The sequence below is a fragment of the Rhinopithecus roxellana genome, chromosome 18, assembly GCF_007565055.1.
Source record: "Rhinopithecus roxellana isolate Shanxi Qingling chromosome 18, ASM756505v1, whole genome shotgun sequence".
NCBI lineage: Eukaryota > Metazoa > Chordata > Mammalia > Primates > Cercopithecidae > Rhinopithecus > Rhinopithecus roxellana.
In genome coordinates, this window is record NC_044566.1 from 55,620,863 (window position 1) to 55,641,656 (window position 20,794).

The 20,794-nt window shown below is 43.4% G+C and overlaps 1 protein-coding gene across 3 annotated transcripts in view; it reads left to right on the plus strand.

Moving 5' to 3' along the window:
- SMAD9 (SMAD family member 9) overlaps positions 1-20,794 on the plus strand; it is a 74,993-nt gene that overhangs the window by 44,757 nt on the left and 9,442 nt on the right. For 2 of the 3 annotated variants that reach the window (XM_030922415.1, XM_030922416.1), the window contains exons 3-4: positions 689-946; positions 7,914-8,135. In XM_030922415.1, the coding sequence (XP_030778275.1) occupies positions 689-946; positions 7,914-8,135 (480 nt within the window). Of the gene's footprint in view, positions 1-688; positions 947-6,294; positions 6,406-7,913; positions 8,136-20,794 lie in introns of all 3 variants that reach the window. The other variant, XM_030922417.1, reaches the window with a different exon arrangement.

Genomic DNA, 20,794 nt, shown 5'->3' on the forward strand with positions numbered 1-20,794 from the left:
AGGTGTGAGCCACTGTGCCCTGCTGCTGCTTATCTTTTACTTAGTCACTTTTATTGTTATTCACCATTTGTATTTTACTTAATAACTTTTAATTACTCACCTTGAAATCTTTCCATTAAGGACGCATAGAATGTTTTTATTTCAGCAGCGCTACTGAACCTGAAATTGTGTCTGGTCATCTAAATAATTCAACATGATCTCTGGAGGAAAAACATTCTGGGCATCACTTAGGGTTTCATCGCAAGCAATAGAAACTGATTCTGCCTTGGGGGGAGAAAAGACTTATTTGGCAGAATTAAAGAAAGATGTAACCGTCAGGTCGCCAGAAGGCCAGGTATTAGGGCAGCTCTGGTCATTTCCAAGGTAGGAATAAATAGCAGGTCTCTTTAGAGTGCTGACACTAGAAAGATCCTTCTGCAAGTATTTTTTGGGGACGATGACATTCTGCTTAAGATTCGGGTTACAAGGAGAAGACTGTTACCTTAGCTTCCTCACATGCTCGCTTCTTAGGTGGAGATGGGGACTGAATCAACAGTTTTATAATGAGCACAAAGACTAATGGGAGTAGTTCCCAAGGGGAAAAACAGCTCTATCATCAAAAAAATAGATAAGAACAGCAAGTATCCGCTCTGTTGTATACTGATGAGCAATGTTCAATTCTAACTGTCCTGTTCCTTTCTGATCCTAGTGCTGCCTCCTGTGCTCGTGCCAAGACACAGTGAATATAACCCCCAGCTCAGCCTCCTGGCCAAGTTCCGCAGCGCCTCCCTGCACAGTGAGCCACTCATGCCACACAACGCCACCTATCCCGACTCTTTCCAGCAGCCTCCGTGCTCTGCACTCCCTCCCTCACCCAGCCACGTGTTCTCCCAGTCCCCGTGCACAGCCAGCTACCCTCACTCCCCAGGAAGTCCTTCTGAGCCAGAGAGTCCCTATCAACACTCAGGTCAGTAAGAACTATGGTCTGTGGGGAAATACGGGAAAATAAGCCCAACATGATGATTTGTGATGAGCAGTCACAGTGACAGTCACTGTAACTCATTCATATAGTGTAAACAGTTGACAAAGCAATCAGCCTTAAAATGATTAAGACTATACCCATTTTGAAGCAGTTACCCTGGAGGTACAACATATTTTTGCTCTAGTTTTAGTTCTAATGCTCTGGGAAGCTCTCAGAAACTGAATGGATTTGAATAGTATCCCTGGGAATTTCCAAGGAATTTTTTTTTTTAAGGCGGTAGAAATAAGATGAAAAGACTTCTGTAATCCAAGCAGAAGACTTGGCCTGAGGACAAGCAACATGGAAGATCAATGCTAGGCCTTAACCTTGGTTGCTCTTTCAACAATCAAAGGAAGTCTTTGCCTAAAACATATGCCTGCATCCTTTGAATGAGGCAGAAAGTGAAGCCCCTGCCCCAGCCAGTGCATGCCCTTTCTGCCATGTAAAGCCATGTGAAGAGCTTAAATACAGAGCTCTTCAGTTTGCTGAATTGAGAAAGCATATGGAAGGGAAAGGGAGCCTCTAGCATGCTGTCATAATTGCATTTGCTACCATACCTGTAACGTGGATCTAAGTTGAGATAATGAATAAAAGATACATATGCACCTCATGAGTGTGAGATAAATACTATGCGGAACTGGCAAGTTCCTAAAGGCATGCATAAATACATTTGGTGCCAGATGTTACAGTCTGTTGCCAGATGTTACAGTCTGCCTCATTCATTTATTCCTACAATCATTTACTTAATGGATATTTATTAAACTCTTACTATATGCAAGTATTGCCTTCGGATTGCTGAAAGGGGAATTAAAAGGTTAATAAAAATTGTGCCTGTCCTCACAGCGCTTATACAATGTGGGAAGATAAGGAGGGAATTGCTTCTTCCCCTCTGAGTTACTTAGCTCCTTTTGCCCCTCAGCAAGTTACGTGAGTGTCTACTATTACATTTATTGCACTGTATTATATAATTCCTGTGTATCTATTTTCCCCATTAAACAGTGAGCCTTCTTTTTTCTATGTCCAGCACAGAGCCTGAAATGCAGTGGTTGCTCATCAGTTGCTTATTGAATAAATAAATTACTACACAGGTGTTTATTTATTTTTATTTATTTATTTATTTTTGAGATGGGGTCTTGCTCTGTCACCCAGGTTGGAGTGCAGTGGCATGATCCTGGCTCACTGCAGTCTCCGCCTCGCAGGTTCAAGCAATTCTCCCACCTCAGTCTCCCTAGTGGCTGGGATTACAGGGGCGGCACCACTATGCCCAACTAATTTTTGCATTTTTAGTAGAGACGGGGGTTTCACCATGTTGGCCAGGCTGGTCTCGAACTCCTGACCTCAGGTGATTTGCCTGTCTCGGCCTCCCAAAGTGCTAGGATTACAGGCATGAGCCACTGCACCCGGCCCACACAGCCATTAGAACATGGACGTGGAGCTCCAGACCATAGGCACAGGTTTTATTGACTCAGTAAGTGATGACTGAGCACCTGCGAAGTGCCTGGCACTGGGCCAGTGCTAGAGGTGCAGTGATGATCAAGACAATGTAGTCGTCCCCTCTTATATGAGGTTTCAGTTACCTGAGGTCAGTTGCAGCCTGAAAATACTGAATGGAAAATTCCAGAAATAAACAAATCATAAATTTTAAATTGTGTGTGGGGATGAAACCTCGTGCCATCCTATCCAGGTTCTGAATCATCCCTTTGCCCAGTGTATCCATGTTGTAGACGCTATCCACCTGTGAGTCAATTAGTAGCTGTCTCTGTGATCAGATCAACTGTTGAGGCATCGCAGTGCTTGTGTTCAGGTCACTCTGATTTAATAGTGACCATGAAGTACAAGACTAGTGATGCTGGCATATTTTTCTAATTGTTTTACTTTATTATTAGTTATTATTCCTAATCTCTTACTGCGTTTAATAAATTAAACTTTATCACAGGTATGTATAGGAAAAAACATAGTATATGTGGTACTCTGTACTAGCCACACTTCAGGTATCCCCTGGGGGTCTCAGACTGTATCTCTGGTGGAGAAGGGGGACTACTGTGGTCTCTGGCCTTCAGGAGGCAGTAGCTGTTGAGAGCCATCACATACAGGTAGCCTGTAGCAGTCCAGGCAAGTGATTATAAGGACTTGAACTAAAACAGGGATGTGGGGTTGGAAAGACGGCAGTGAATTGGAGGAGGGGGTCTAGCAGGACTTACTGTAGGGTGAAGGCAGAGATGCTGGAGGGTAGCTTGAGAGTCATTCACTCAGTGTGGGAGCAGGTGGTTGAAGTTTTGCAAGTGGCTGAGTTCACTGAGAAAGAAGAAATACAACAGAAAGAGAAGTCATTTGAGGACAGAGCCTTGGTTAAGGAACAGGAGGATAATTGTATTGCAAAATATATATTTACCTAACACACCTCTATGCTACAAAGACTTCCTGTGCTGACTTTGAATTCCTGCCCTGATTACTCTGACAGGTTGATGTTCTTTTTCCTCTTCCCACCCACGCAGGACAGACCCCAACAATGATGCAGAAGCTGGTTAGTTTCTCACCGAAGGCATAGCCCTTTTCACTTCAAAGAAAATAATTCTTGTCTGAATGATTAACAGCAAAATGCCAACCTGAGTAACAGACCCACAGATAAACAAGTATAAAAGGAACCTTGGCAATTTACTGGTTCAGCCTCTAAATTTTTGTAAAAACTCTATTGAGGTATAATTCACATACCATACAACCACCCATTTCAAGTGTACAGGTCAATGGCTTTTCATATGTCAATTTTTTTCAAGTAGTGGTGAATTAGATCTAACACAAAATTTATTTAACCTTTATTTTTTGAGATGGAGTTTTGCTCTTGTTGCCCAGGCTGGAGTGCAATGGCGCAATCTCGGCTCACTGCAACCTCTGCCTCCCAGGTACAAACCATTCTCCTGTCTCAGCCTTCCAAGTACCTCAGATTGATTACAGGCATGTGCCACCATACCTGGCTAATTTTTTTTGTATTTAGTGGAGACGGGGTTTCACCATGTTAGGCTGGTCATGAACTCCTGACCTCAGGTGATCCACCCACCTTGGCCTCCCAAAGTGCTGGGATTACAGGTGTGCTCCACTGCGCCCAGCCCATTTTAACCGTTTTTTAAGAGTAAAATCTGGCCGGGTGCAGTGGCTCATGCCTGTAATCCCAGCACTTTGGGAGGCTTAGGCAGGCGGATCACTTGAGGTCAGCAGTTCGAGACCAGCCTCGCCAACCCATGTTGAAACCCTGTCTCTACTAAAAATACAAAAGTTAACTGGGCATGGTGGTGCACCTCTGTAATTCCAGCTGCTCAGGAGACTGAGGCACGAGAATCGCTGGAATCCCGGGGTTGGAGGCTGCAGTGAGCTGAGATTGTGCCACTGCACTGTAGCCTGGGTGAGGGCTATTAAAAAAAAAAAAGTACAATCTGATGGCATTAGGTGCATTAATAATATTGTGCAACCATCACCATATCTATTTTCAAAAATTTTTCATCACCCCAAACAGAAACTCCATACTGATTAAGCAATAGCTCCCCATTTCCCTACTTCCCCAGCCCCTGGTAAGCTCTAATCTACTTTCTGTCTCACTGAATTTGCCTATTGCAGGTACCTCATATACTAGATTCATACAATATTTGCCCCTTTGTGTCTGTCTTATTTCACTTAGCCAAGTGTTTTCGCAGTTTTCATGTTGTGGCATGTATCAGTAGTTCATCTTTGTGACTGAATGATGTCTCATTGTATGGCTATACCACATTTTAAAAAATCAGTTCATTAGCTGTTGGATATTTGGATTGTTCCCACCTTTTGGCTCTAGTAAATAACACACTGCTTTCAATTCCTTCGGGTATATACCTAGGAGTGGAAGTGCTACATTATATGGTAATTCTATTTTCATTCCCCCTTTTTTTAATTTTAATTTTTTAGAGACAGGGCCTTGTTGTTACCCAGGCTGGAGTATGGTAGCACAGTCATAGCTCACTGTAACTTCAAACTCCTGGGTTCAAGTGATCCTCCTACCTCAGCCTCTGAGTAGCTAAGATTACAGGTGCACACCACCATGCCCAGCTAATTTTTAATTTTTTTTGTCGGATGGGTTCTCATCATGTTGCACAGGCTCGTCTCAAACCCCTGGACTCAGGTGATCCTCCCACTTCAGCCTCCCAAAATGCTAAGATTACAGGTGTGAGCCACTGTGCTCAGCCTGTTCTGCCCCTTGAGTAAATAGACGTATTTAGTCAAAGACCTACAAAAAGACCATCTTGCCTTATAACTTTTTTTACCAGAGTCATAGGAGTCATAGTCCATTTTCTCAGATCTTGTCCATGGCTTCCTAGTATGGTCCATGAACCCTGCATTAGAATTGCCATTGGGGCATGTTAAAATGTACATGGCTACATTTAACCACTGACCTATTGAATCAGAATTGCTAAGGATGGGGCTAGGAATTTGCATTTTTAGTGTGCTCTACTGGCAATTTTTTTGTACACCTAAGTGTGAGAACTACTTATGTGGACAATTAGATACAACAAAGGCAGATTGATCCAACCTTTTATGCTGTTGTATTCTACCACGGGTGTAACAAGACCATTCTGAACTAACATTAGACGTGCCTACTGAAGGAATCGGTTGTTTTGTGCTGAGGCCCTCCATAAAGAGTTTTCCCTGTGCCTCATGAGTTTTTACTGTGTTACGAATTATTTTCCATGGAATGCATCCCATTTGCCTAATCGTGATCACTGTCCAGTCACAGAACTGACATTTGGGTAGAAGGGCCCTTCTCAGTGTGCCTTGGGTACAAGGTTATAATTACATTTCAGCTATTCTGTGTTTTGGGGGCATATCCTGAAGTATCTCAGGGATAGAGCGTCCCCGTGGCCATTGTACAATTCGTGACAACATAGAAGCTGAAAATTAAGCTCACTTCAAAGAAGGTTTAGCTTTCTCTGTGTTTTGCAAGCTAGATCACAGACTGTTCTGCTATGATAAAAGCTAGGAGAACAGGTCCTGCATGTGAAAGTCTTGCCCTGAAGTCATTAGAACTCAGTGATAACTCAAAAGTCAGAGGGAAAATGAACTGACCCTTTAGTGAGGCTCTCAGAACAACCAGTTTCTTCTGTAGAGCACTCACAATGCCACTTCAGAAGAGCCTTGTTACGTTCATATGGTCTCTCTGTAGGAGTAGCGCTGTCCACCAAGCTCAGGAGTTTAATAGCGAAAGATGTCGGATCCAGCAGTCTTTGTGTGGTTTATCGATTTGACAATTCCTTTGTTCTACTGCTTTCTTTTAGTTGACACACCACCCCTGCCTTATCATGCCACAGAAGCATCTGAGACCCAGAGTGGCCAACCTGTAGATGCCACAGCTGATAGACATTTAGTGCTATCGATACCAAATGGAGGTAAATTGCAGATGAAGAGTGAAATGTAGCTGTTTTCCAAAAGTATTTCCTATTATCCCCAAACAAAGCAATTCAAAAAACAGAACCAGAAATGTACTGGCCTGCTGTTTTGCATGTGTTTTAAGAGGCAAATGGGATGGCTTTGCATTTTAACTTTGACATTCCTCGGTACCATAGAATTAATGTTTTATCATTCTCATTACTAGAATAAGTTAATTTTTATTTTAACTTAGCATTTAGAAGTTTGTAGTCCTTGATGTTAAGTATGGAGTTGGGAACTCAAGAAGTTAGGGATTTTATTCTATTTGTGTTTTTACCATATGTTTATAGTGGTGTCTTTCATTAGGCTGGAGAGGTACTCTTAGAAATATACATAAATGAGGTTTTTACAAAATTTTATTTGCATCTTATAATAGTCTAGATAAGTGTTGCTTGACTTTAATGTTCTTATAAACCATGTTGTGATCTTGCATAAATGCAGATTTTGATTCTGTAGATCTTAGGGTGGGGTCCAAGAATCTGCATTGTTAAGCTTCCATATAATGCAGAGGCTACTGTTCCATGAGCCAGATCTTGAGTAGAGAGGTTCTAAAGAAGTGTACCATTTGAAATACTCCAAGTGAATATTTTATAAACTAAGATCCTTTTGTAAGAGAAATAATAACCCCCGAATTGATCTATTTCATAAATTTATATTTAGTGCATATAGGAACACACTCTAGATGCAAGAATGACAAGGTTGTTCAAGGAAGACAAAGATAATATAACCAATAGAAAGGCAGAGAAAGGGTGTGGGTGGCAAAGAAGAGGAACTCTGAGCTTTGGTTACAGAAAAGTGACTTAACTTTTATGTTGGGTGTGAAAACATTCATGGGTTTCCTGATGAAATATCCAGCTCTCTTTAAATTTTTTTTTTTTTCCCATGCATAAGTAGATGTCCACAAAGCAGAATGTGAGCCCCTCTATGTGGGAGCTTTTTTTTCCCTTAAATAATTTAATGTCCTATTCAGCATTATTGATTTGCTCTTTATCATAGTCAAACTATTATTTTCCATCTCTAGTTTGTTAGAAAATGATACTGTTTGCCACAGGGTTTCAAGTGGGCACAGTAACAGCAACATGCCATCTTTCTCATGTTTCTGAAAGAAGAGGCAACCTGCCAGCTTCCTTTGAGCTGTGCTTGCTTTAGGGCCGACAGTTTTTTTATGTTCATCTCTTCATGTCATGTTTTCCCTGGTCCCTTCATGACCAATACACGTTTATAAATGCTCTAGCCATGGAAGATGAACAAGGACCATGGACTCTACATCTCAGGTGTGCTAGTGAAAGGAGCCAGCCCCAAGCAGCTCCCATGAGAGCTACAGGTTCTGAAAGATTGCAGAGTGGCATGCTTGGTCTTGCAGCCGACTTTCTGGTGAAAAGTGTTAACTAAGTTTCCTGGTGGAATCACGAACTACACAGCCCAGCTATGACAGTCGCCATGCGCTCTCTGGTTTGTTTTCTTCCAGACTTTCGGCCAGTTTGTTACGAGGAACCCCAGCACTGGTGCTCGGTCGCCTACTACGAACTGAACAACCGAGTTGGGGAGACATTCCAGGCTTCCTCCCGAAGTGTGCTCATAGATGGGTTCACCGACCCTTCAAATAACAGGAACAGATTCTGTCTTGGACTTCTTTCTAATGTAAACAGAAACTCAACGATAGAAAATACCAGGAGACATATAGGAAAGGGTAAGAGCAAAGATGCCATTCCTTTAGTCGTCTAGCCAAAATGTAGATGGTCATGTGTGTAGAAGTGCACATGACCACCCTCACATATTGGTCATGTGCCCCTGTGGAAGGACCCCAGGGCTGGTGAGCTCTGAGATAGCTCTGACATTTCCACTGGGGAAAGCACATGGGTCACCAGGATCTTAGTCTCTGCCTCTAACGTCATCATGCCACCTTCTAGGGGTGGCATGGACTGGGGATTGTGAAGACAAGCAAGATGATAGATATGAAGAAAGCCAGGTGAAATTATTGAATAGAAGTATTATGCATTATTTTTCATTTGCGTAAAATGTGCAAACTAGGATCATTTCTGAAGAACAGGAATTCTGACTAGATGATTATTTGTATCAGGTAAAGTTCCCTTTGGAGACTTAGCAGCTGGGTAGTTAGAAAGAATGACTGATGTATGTCTGGAAGCCTTTGGCATGTGATTGGGGCTGTCTTGTGTGCAGGTGCACAGCAGCTGATGAGGTACAAGTCATACTGGTCTCTGTTCTGACCTATGATGCTTTTGAAGCCCATCTCATTGGTCTGAGTGATGGTAGCAAATCCCAGCTGAGTGTGTGGTCTGGCTGAGGATCTTTACATTATTTTCTATTATATTGGAATAGTTGGTATCTTCAAGTGATACCATGGAGTCACAGATGTCAAGAACCTTCTTCAGTCATTTGACCTTTTCTCTCTCCATCCAGCACTTAAATCACCTTGGGAAGGGAGCCTGAGCCTTTTCTTTGAAATTTCCAGGGGAGATTCATTGTTCCATTTGGTGGTGCATTCTAATATTCTTCCTAACATGCCTTCAAAATGTCTCCTGCTGGAGTAAACCTAAAAGCCATTGTTTAGAAACAGGCTGAAATCATTCATTGATGTTGACTGTTAATGGAGACAGTTACTTTATGTTTATTTATATTCCGTCTCCATAGTGGCTTTGAGGCAACTTACGAGAAACCACTGCAGTGAAATGATATATGAAAAATAGAAAATCAGAAGCACAGGGTTGAGGGGAGGGGAGAAGAATCCAGATGTTCCAGATATGTCATCCATAAGGGTTAACATTGTTAACCAAACTAAGCAGGGTCGGGCCTGGTTAGTACTTGAATGGGCGAAGGCCTGACCTCGTGGGAATGCAGCCCAATAGGTCTCAGCCTTATTTTACCTAACCCCTGTTCAAGATGGAGTTGCTGTGGTTCAGACGTCTCTGACACAGAGAGCTGGAGAAGGTGGTGGTGATTTTGCTCTAGATTTCCTGACAGGGAGAGAAGAAATGAAAACCTCACTCTGGAATGTAACTTTTATCCCAAAGTGGGAAAATAACCATACCTCAAAGGAAATAATCTTTGAATTAATTCCTAAACAAGTTTCTTGAGCATGGCTTTACTTTCAAATGATTTTTAGAAGAACCTTCAGTGAACTCTCAAGGCAAAATATTAACGCATAACGTTGTGAAGCAGTTTGCTGAGGAGCTTTGTAGATTGGTCTGTGTCTTCAGTTTCCGCTGGTGCCGGTGGATCCAAAGACAGGATTCAAATATTAAAGGAGTGCTGAATGTGTTCTAGAAGCCTGTCTGCAAGTCGCTTCTTCAAGGTGCTCCTGCTGAGGACATGGAGAGTCTATGGTAGTCTGTTCGTTGTGGTAAAGGAATATGTGAGACTGGGTAATTTATAAAGAAAAGAGGCTGGGCATGGTGGCTCATGCCTGTAATCCCAGCCCTTTGGGAGGCGGAGGCGGGCAGATCACAGGAGTTCGAGACCAGCCTGCCCAACATGGTGAAACCCCGTCTCTACTAAAAATACAAAATTAGCCAGGTGTGGTGGCGCATGCCTGTAATCCCAGCTGCTAAGAGGCTGAGTCAGGAGAATTGCTTGAACCTGCGAGACGGAGGTTGCAGTGAGCTGAGATCGTGCCATTGCACTCCAGCCTGGGCAACAAGAGCAAAACTCCATCTCAAAAAAATAAACGAGAAAAGAAAAGAGGTTAATCTGGCCCATGGGTCTGCAGGCTGTACTGCAGCACATGTGCTGGCATGTGCTTCTGGGGAGGGCTTTAGGAAGCTTCTAATTGTTGTGTAAGGCAAAGGAGACCCTGTGTGTCACCTGGGAAGAGACAGAGAGAGAAGGGAGGGAGGTGCTGAGCTCTTTTTAACAAACCGATCTGGCAGGAACTAATAGAGTGAGAATTCACTCATTACCTCAAGGAGGGCACCAAGCGGATCATGAGAGATCTTTCTGGGTGACCCAGACACCTCCCTTCAAGCCCCACCTCCAATACTGAGAATCAGATTTTGATGTCAGATTTGGAGGAGTCAGATATCCCAATTATATCAGTAGCTCTTATGTTGTTGACTGAGAGCTCATCTTTAGGGTTAAGAAGCCACATGAGCAAGAGCCGGGACTGATGACCTGTTCCACAAACCAGAGCACCTGATAGTGCTCCCCTCGATGCAAGGGTACTCACTGTCACGTGCTCCGAAGGCAAAGTTGCAGTTTTCTCAGAGCTGCTTAGGAATTACTCCAATGTGGAAAAACAAAAAAAAAAATGTTTTTTTAGACATGCCACAAGCCTTGCCATAAAGCATGGTGGAAAAAAGTGTTGGCTTGGGAGATTTTAAAGCAAGGGCAGTCGGTCTTCTGTGACATCACAGGATTCTCTCTCAGATGCTGCCATGGGTTATCTGGGTTCTGAGCAGCATGGCTTCCAGGAGCACCAGCCTGAATAAGTGAGCTGCAAAATGCATTCCTAGGCTAGCAAATGAGTTAACTTGCTCTGTGGAGTTAATTAGCAGATGTTAGATTTTAGTGATATGCATTCATCTCACAAATACTTACTGAGCACCAACTCTCAGCCAGACTGGACACTAGGGATGCAACAGTGGAAAAAAGACAATGCCCAGACTTCCTGGATTACTTGCTGCTGGGGAAAGACAGACACGAAATACAACATATAGTATGTCCAGTAGGAAAACACAAAGCAGGGGAAGAGAATGGAGACTTTAAACCAGCGTAACCAGGGAAGGCCTTCCTGAAAAAGTGACGTTTGAGCAGATGTTACCAGAAAGGTGTCCCGATCCAGACCCCAAGAGAAGATTCTTGGAACTCATACAAGAAAGAATTTGGGGTGAGTCCACAGAGTAAACTGAAAGCAAGTTTATTAGAGAAGTAAAGAAGCCAAAGAACGGCTGCTCCACAGGCAGAGCAGCGGCATGGGCTGCTCGACTGATAATATAGTTATTTCTTGATTATATGCTAAACAAAGGGTGGATTTTTTCATGAGTTTTCTGGGAAAGGGGTGGAGATTTCCTGGAGCTGAGGGTTCATTTCCTTTTTAGACCATATAAGGTAACCTCTGGGCATGGCCATGGCATCTAAACTGTCCATGGTGCTGGTGGGAGTGTCTTTTAGCCTGCTGATGCATTATAATTACCATATAATGAACAGTGAGGATGACCAGAGGTCACTTTCTTTTTTATTTTTTTATTTTTTATTTTTTTTTGAGATGGAGTCTTGCTGTATTGCCCAGGCTGGAGTGCAATGGCACTATCTTGGCTCACTACAACCTCTACCTCCCAGATTCAAGCGATTCTCCTGCCTCAGCCTCCCAAGTAGCTGGGATTACAGGCACACACCACCATACCCAGTTAATTTTTTGTATTTTTTAGTAGAGACAGGGTTTCACCATGTTGGCCAGGCTGGTCTTGAAATCCTGACCTCAGGTGATCCACCTGTCTCGGCCTCCCAAAATGCGGGGATTACAGGTGTGAGCCACTGCACCTGGCCTACCAGAGGTGACTTTCATGCCATCTTGGTTTGGGTGGGTTTTGGCTGGTTTCTTTATGGCGCTCTGTTTCACCAGCAGAGTCTTTGTGACCTGTATCTTGTGCCAACCTCCTATGTCATCCTGTGACTCAGAATGCCCAACATCCTGGGAATGCAGCCCAGTAGGTCTCCGCCTTATTTTAACCCAGCCCCTATTCAAGATGGAGTTGCTCTGGTTCAAATGGCTGTGACACAGAGAGCAAGGAACTCAGTGTTCATGGAGCCTGAACCAGTCTTTCAGGTTAAATTTTAGAGCTCCCTGTCTGGGTGAGGGTCCATTCAAATTGTTGTGGGGCCTTCAAATTTTATTTTTGGTTTACAACATGATCTGACTTTACACTTCGAAAAGATTGCCTGGCTGTTCTATTGAGATTAATTAGACTGTGATGGGCAAGGATAGAAGATATCTTTTTTTTTTTTGAGATGGGTGTCTTGCTCTGTCACCCAGGCTGGAGTGCAGTCAAACAATCTCAGCTTACTGCAGCCTCCGCCTTCAGGGTTCAAGCGCTTCTCCTGTCTCAGCCTCGCGAGTAACTGAGATTACAGGCATGCACCACCACACCCAGCTAATTTTTGTATTTTTAGTAGCAACAGGGTTTCTCCATGGTGGCCAGGTTGGTCTTCAACTCCTGACCTCAGGTGATCCCCTGCCTCAGCCTCCCAAAGTGCTGGGATTACAGGTGTAAGCCACTGTACCTGGCCTGAATATATCATTTTTAAAAATTCTTTTTAGTGACTGGACATGGTGGCTCACGCCTGTAATCCCAGCACTTTGGGAGGCCAAGGCAGGCAGGTCACCTGAGGTCGGGAGCTGAAACCAGCCTGGCCAACATAGTGAAACTGTCTCTACTGAAAATACAAAAAGTTAGCTGGGTGTGGTGGTGGGTGCCTATAATCCCAGCTACTCGGGAGGCTGAGGCAGAAGAATCGCTTGAACCCAGGAGGTGGAGGTTGCAGTGAGCCAAGATCGTGCTATTGCATTCCAGCCCAGGCGACAGTGTGAGACTCCATCTCAAAAACAAAAAAAAAAAATTCTTTTTATTATAGTTAATGATGAGCCATTCCCCTACCCAGTAGATATCAATTAGCCTTCACGCCACTTCTGGCTTGTATTCCTTGTGACTTAAATTAGCTAAGATGGCTGGCCCTGCTAAAGGAAGGTCATGTTGCCATCCTATCAGCATTGCGTGCATTTTGAGTTTTGTGTTCTCTGGTGGTGATGATGGGTGCTGATTTACCCCACTTACCATCTAATGGGTATGTCCCTGAGGTAGAGGGGCTGATAGAAAGCATTTATTTGTAGCCATGCAGCAGTTAACTGGTACAAAGGAATTGAGCCTATGACTTTGACCTCACTAGCAAGATGCTTTAAATAACTACTAACAGTTAGCACTAGCATACCCAGAAGCTACCACTTAGATGTCAAAGGCAATACCTTGAGCAGCCTGGAACATCGCATTCCAGTGTGGGACCTATCCATATTCTTCCTTAGAAACTAGGCAGACCACCGGAACTCTCTCCAGTGACATACCAAATAATAATAATATGATGATAGCTACCCCCATTGATTACCTAATATGTAAGAGACACGCTGGCATGCACTTATACGTATCATTTCTAATCCTTATAGTAACTGTACAAGATAGGTGTATCAGTCCCATTTTACAGATGAGACAGCTAAACCTCTGAGAGTTCAGTAGCTTACACATGGTCACCCAGGTGATGCCAGGGACTTGCACCCATGAGGACTCAGGCCCAATTGCTCCCCTCTGCTAGAGGGGACGGACCCTCCTGCCCTTTTATCTTGGCGCCCCTCATAGTGGTTTCTAGAACTGAATCTTTCAGTATGGAGTGAAAATGCCTATCATATGCCACAATCCTTGCGTGCCATGATCACCTCTGCAATGTTGAAAGAAGGCCAAAATAATAATAAAGTGCTGAAATTTTACAATATTTTACTTTTAAAAGGTAAATCAGAGGTTTTATGTTCTTTTTTACAAAAATATTGTGCGAGAAGGAGAGTACTACACAGAGATTTTACATAGAGCTCACGGGTACCTCTGTGGAGGATTGTAAGGATCTTTCCAGTAAAAGGACAGAGAACCACTGACATATAATACTGGTATGACTGATACGTGACAGCGCAAAAGAAAGCAAAGGGTGAGTTCCTGATGATGTGGGAATGACGTAATAGTCAATCTAGATAATTGGAGGATACTGTGTGCCTGTTTTTTTAGACTGGCTTTTAAGGTGGCCTCGATTTCCAAATAATTGTGCAAACCACAGCTTTGAGTTGACTGCACGAACATAGAACTTGAGGTAGGATTATATTTCTTGGAAATTCATGACTTAATATCATCGTAATCAATAGTACAACATTTTTGAGCACTGACAATTTCTGCTGTAATTGAAGTTAGCTCTGGTAACCTTCACAATGAGCCTGTGCTGGGTTCTTGGTATGCGAGGACACTTTGAGCAAGACTGGCCCATTTCTCTTTTGCAGACCTCCCTTTGTGGGAGAAAAAAATGATAACCATTAACCCTGGTTATTGAACTTTTGGAGATCAAGCATATCCTGAAAATATTTATCACATATTCCAAATCACTGCATTGTTTTCGGAATTGGATTTTTAAAACCATTTTATGAATCTTTCTTTTCTTGTATATCTCAAATTCTGTAGAATTCTAGTAATTCTTCTTGTTTTATGAAAGGAATTACCCTGACATAGGGGTCTCCTTACAGAGGTGTCACGGAAAGTGGTCCTGACCCAGACCCCAAAAGAGGGTTCTTGGATCTCTCACAGGAAAGAATTTGAGGTGAATCCATAAAGTGAAGGCAAGTTTATTAAGAAAGGAAACGAATAAAGAATGGCGACTCCAAGGACAGAGCAGCCACGAGGGCTACTGGTTGCCCATTTTTATGGTTATTTCTTTCTTTTTCTTTCTTTCTTTTTTTTTGAGACAGAGTTTCCGTCTTGTTACCCAGGCTGGAATGCAATGGCGAGATCTTGGCTCACCTCAACCTTCACCGTCCCAGGTTCAAGAGATTCTCATGCGGGAGGAGGGATTGCACTGGGAGTTATACGTGATATAAATGACGAGTTAATGGGTGCTGATGAGTTGATGGGAGCAGCACATCAACATGGCACAAGTATACATATGTAACAAACCTGCACATTATGCACATGTACCCTAGAACTTAAAGTATAATAATTAAAAAAAAAAAGAGATTCTCATGCCTCAGCCTCCTGAGTAGCTGGGATTACAGGCATGTGCCACCACACCCTGCTAATTTTGTATTTTTAGTACAGATGGGGTTTCTCCATGTTGCTCAGGCTGGTCTCAAACTCCCAACCTCAGGCGATCCGCCCGCCTCGGCTTCCCAAAGTGCTGCGATTACAGGCGTGAGCCACCGCGCCCGGCTGGTTATTTCTTGATTATATGCTAAACAATGGGTAGATTATTCATGCCTCCCCTTTTTAGACCATATAGGGTCACTTCCTATATGGTCGCCATGGCCTTCGTAAATTGTCATGGCGCTGGTGGGAGTGTAGTAGTGAGAATGACCAGAGGTCACTGTCATCTCCATCTTGGTTTGGGCCAGCTTCTTTATTGCAGCCTGTTTCATCAGCAAGGTCTTTATGACCTGTATCTTGTGCCAACCTCCTATCTCGTTCTATGATTTAGAATGCCTGTCTGTCTGGGAATGCCGCCCAGTAGGTCTTAGCTTATTTTACCCAGCTTCTACTCAAGACGGAGTCACTCTGGTTGAAACACCTTGGGCCGAGGGTCTGCATGTCCAGGTGGTATATGGGCTGCCTCCTTTCCCAATGGATTTCATTTCCCTGTCTCAAAATAGTCCTTTTGTTCTGCCTCTGAACGCGTGTAAGGCTTCTCATATTAAAAAAAGCAAATCCTAAAAAAGCATTTTAACATAGGATACGATGTCACACTGTTACAGTCATTAAACTTGATGTTGCAGAATACTTAATATCCTGAGAAAATATTCACAAGATACTATTAACTGAAAACAAGTTTTAAAACATCCTGTAGAGTATGATCCCAATTTTCTTCTTAAAAATGCACATGGCTGAGCACAGTGGCTCACACCTGTAATCCCAGCACTTTGGGAGGTGGAGGTGGGTGGATTGCTTGAGCCTAGGAGTTTACAACCAGGTGGGCAACATGGTGAGACCCTGTCTCTACAAAAAAGTTAACTGAGTGTGGCGGTATGCATCTATAGCCCCAACGAGTCAGGAGGCTGTCTCAAAAACACATAAAAAAGACTGAAAGGTATGTAATAGATGTTAGCTTTGATTATTTATGGGCTGTGGATTTGTGGCTGATTTTTCTTTTCTGTCTGTATTTTCTAAATTTTCTATAGTGGGCTTTCTCCTGTGAGGATGGGGTGTGCATGGTGTGTAAGGATGCTCTGGAAGGCAGCAGCATGGTAAGGGAGACACCTCACAGTGCAGCCCAGGCAGAGTGGCCACATGTTTGAGTGCCAGGGATGGAACATGCCATGTAGTGCAGTTGGACCCAAACAAGCTGTTCATCGTGTTGTGCCGAGAGACTCAGTCATCAGGGACAGTCTTAGAGGACCAGCCTTGCTGTCAGCCCAGTGATGACTTTGTGTGAGTTAGGAAAAGGTGCCTCTTCCTCAAGAGAAACTACTGCCATCTGCTGGGAAAGGATTGTAATAATTACACAAAGCTCTGAAGACTAGGAGGCAAACCGTGGGTTGCAGTGGTTGTGCAGTGCACAACGGTAGGCACAGTCCTGTGGCGGACCTGCCTCCATCCTCTAACCTAGGCCTTGGTGTGGATCTGGAAGTCTGTATTTTTATATTATTAGTATTTTTTTTATGACCCATTAAAACTTTTTTTATTGTGGGAAATTTGAAATAGGAAAACAGGGGAATACAATGAGTCTTCATCTTACTATCTCCAGCTTCAATAAAGATTCACATTCTGTGCCATTCTTTTTCATCTATCGCTCTACAGTATTTTTGCTAGAATATTTTAGAGCAAATCTCAGGCTTCATATCCTTTTTCCCATCTATTGGAGTTTATATCTAACTATATAAGAAATTTTTAAAAATACAATTATTACACTCAGAAATATATATATTTTCTTAAAGCTTCTAAAATAGCTGTGCAGAAGAAAAGGCAACAAAGGCAAGGGAAAGATTAATTACAAACTCAAGAGGAGGTGTTGTGCTTGTGCTGGGACATTTAGGTTTTATCCTAAGAGTTGTGGAGAGGCTTCAGCATTCTCTGTGCAGGACACTCTGCCTTTTATGGTGATCTTTTTGCCTCCCTCCCAGTGAGGAGGGTATCCCTGCACCTTCCTTCCACTTTGGGACACCGACTTCCTCCTCTGTTAGTAGATTCCAGAGATTGGCGCACTCTCACCAGCCTGCCCAACCTACCCTCTTCCCAGTCATTTCCTGTCATTCAAGACAACGGAAGAGGATTAAAAGGGGACACCCTTTTGAAGTTCGATCCAGCAGACCCAAATTAAACCCAAGGTTCTTCTGATCCTCATTAACCACAACACAGGACTCCACACTCCCTGATCTCATAAAAAGTGGGTGGCAGTCACACTCAAGTGAGAAGTTCAGATAAAGAAAGACACAGCCCTTAAAGAAAGACACAGCCCAAGCACATACGTAGTTCAAGATGTGGGTGGAACTTGCTTGAGGGCCGCATTGCCAGGGTTCTCGTTATGACCTAAGGCAGGACTTCTTTTGGGGCATTTATTCCTTATTGCTAGGAGTTAGAACAGACTGCAGGATTGTGACATTAGCTTTTCCTTCCAGAAGCTTCTAATGCTTCTTAATTACAATAATGAACATATCAATGGCATATTTGATGGCAACAATAATAGGTATGATGTCTCTTTTGAGCATTTCATACAAGAACTGTCAGAATGTAGGCTGCAGTAAAATCTGGACATGTTCATGCTTTTCCTGTACCATTTTAAAGGAATATCACTGGCTGGGTGTGGTGGCTCAATGCCTGTAATCCCAGCACTTTGGGATGCCGAGGAAGGCAGATCACCTGAGGTCAGGAGTTCGAGACCAGCCTGCCCAACATGGCAAAACCCCATCTCTACTAAAAATACAAAAAATTAGCCAGGTGTGGTGGCAGGTGCCTGTAATCCCAGCTAATCGGGAGGCTGAGGCAGGAGAATCGCTTGAACCCGGGAGGCAGAGGTTGCAGTGAGTCGAGATCACGCCACTGCACTCCAGCCTGGGCGGCAAGAGGGTAACTCCATCTCAAAAAAAAAAAAAAAGTGCAAGTCACCTGGCCTCACCCTGGACCTGCTGAAGCAGTGATCTGTTTTAATAAGCCCTGCAAGTGGTCTTACTGCAAGCTAAGGTTTAAGAACCACTGTTCTACTCTGTGGTGATCTTGAATCTGACACTAGTGTTTAAAGCTACTATTTTGGCCTACCAGATGGATGCAAATAACATCGTTGGCCTACTTGACTCCTCCTCAAATGCTGATGTCTCTAGCCAGAATCTGGCCTCCTTCACCCTGAGGCTGGGTTCCACCCTTTCCTGGTGTTTCTGGGCGGGCTCCGCGTGCTTGTGCCATTGGCTCTGCTCTTCTCTCTCAGGGTGCTGGATGACTGCCTACCTGCCCAGGCTCTTCTCTGCATTGGTAGCTTTGCCAAAGTGGACTGTGGTTGCAGATAACCTGAACATGATTGAAAACCAACCCCCAAAGACCAGACTCATATAACAAAAAAACCGTATTTATCTTATGTAATAGGTTTTGAGAGGATTATATATTTGAAGGTCATTCAATTCACATATCGACTAAATCCTTAGCAGCTCCACTCTGGCTCCTTTACCTGCTTTCCCTCTTGATAAAACCTCTGCCCACCCCCACGAGGCAGGCCTTTCCCCTTTGGAGCCCGCAGGGGTGGTTGTAGGAGGCAGTGTTTGCATTTTGCCCCAGCCTGGGGTTCTCTTTATGATCGTGAGGGTCCAGCCAAGTAACTCTCCCAGCCAGTTAGGACCAACCTTCTGCCCCCTGGCACCACTGCCTAGGCCCTGGGGTTAGGGCCCAAGGCCATTCAGGAGAGCGGGTAGCAGCGATGAGATAGAGGAGGGAGAGGAAGGCTGAGGGAAGCGGAGAAGGGGAGCCAGTTTCTGGCTGAGGAAGAGGAGAGGCAGTGACAGGACAGTTGTGGCCTGGCTATCCAGGGCTGTGCTTTAGCTGTGTGACCCTGGCTCAGTTGCTTCAGAGTGATGTGGTTGGGATACATACTGCTCAAAATTGTTCTTTTCTAAAATTGTATTAAGGGAAAAGGAAACAATAAATATGGTGGGATGTAATCACATATAATGCAGAACTGCGTCAAGTGCTACTTAGGACCTGACAAAGAAACTCCCAGCGGCTACATCAGTAATGTTTCCTACGTTCTAAGTTACGCACACGGGGCCCTCAGCAGCCCCGGAAGCTGTAAGTTCTGTTCTTTAAAACTTTCACAATTTCATTTTGAGGAGACCCCAAATATATAAATATATTCTGGATTGTTTCTACAAACACCTTTTAACTGCATAGTGATCATATGTATAATCACATTGACTTCTAGTGCTGGAGACTTTTTTCCCTATCAAAAGTTGGAGTAAAATTGTTCTGATATTTAATATTCACTAGACTAGAATTTCTTCATTTTTTTCTAACATCAGTCCCTTGCTATACATTTATATTAAATCTCAAACCCAGACATTTAGAGGGAAAGAATCAACTGAAATCTAATTTGGAATGGAAATTAGCATGAGCAGCAACATTCCCAGGATGCTCTTCTTTTTCTTTTTTTTTTTTTTGAGGTGGACTGTCACTCAGTCGCCCAGTCTGGAGTGCAGTAGTGCCGTGATCTCGGCTCACTGCAGCAGCCTCCACCTCCCAAGTAGCTGGGATTACAAGCATGTGTCACCACGTCCAGCTAATTTTTGTATTTTTTAGTAGAGACATGGTTTCACCATGTTGGCCAGGCTAGACTCGAGCTCCTGATCTCAAGTGATTCACCTACCTTGACCTCCTAAAGTGCTGGGATTGCAGGTGTGAGCACCTAGCCTCAGGATGCTCTTTTGAACTTTAATTCCAAGAATATTAGATGAAGTGATATAGGCTATATTTTGCTTATGAGTTTTTATATTACCGTATCTGAAAATGTGGTAGAAATTTCTCTGTTCACAAATAAAAAATAGACATTATTTATATGATTTATATTAGTGGATGACAAACTTAAATAGGTCTCTGAGGTATTTGTTAAGAGAAACAGATTTATAAGTGTTGGTACATTTTTTAAGCGTCATTTATTGTCTCCACTGAAGTGGGTTTAATATGTGCACTTAAGTAACATTTTCATGATATTAACTGTGTCCAGTTTTAAATTTTAAAATTTGTAGGCTGGGCACAGTGGCTCATGCCTGTAATCCCAGCACTTTGGGAGGCCCAGGCAGGTGGATTACTTGAGGTCGGGAGTTTCAGACCAGCCTGGCCAACATGGTGAAACCCCATCTCTACTAAAAAACAAAAATTAGCCAGCCGTGGTGGCGGGCACCTGTAATCCCAGCTACTTGGGAGGCTGAGGCAGGAAAATCACCTGAACCCGGGAGGTGGAAGTTGCAGTGAGCTGAAATCGTGCCACTGCACTCCAGCCTGGGTGATGAGTGAGACTCCGTCTCAAAAAAAAATAAAAAAAAATTAACATTTGTATATGTACATGAAGGATTATTTGATTTTTTTGCATGATATATTCAGTTCATTTCTAATATTACAAAACCTT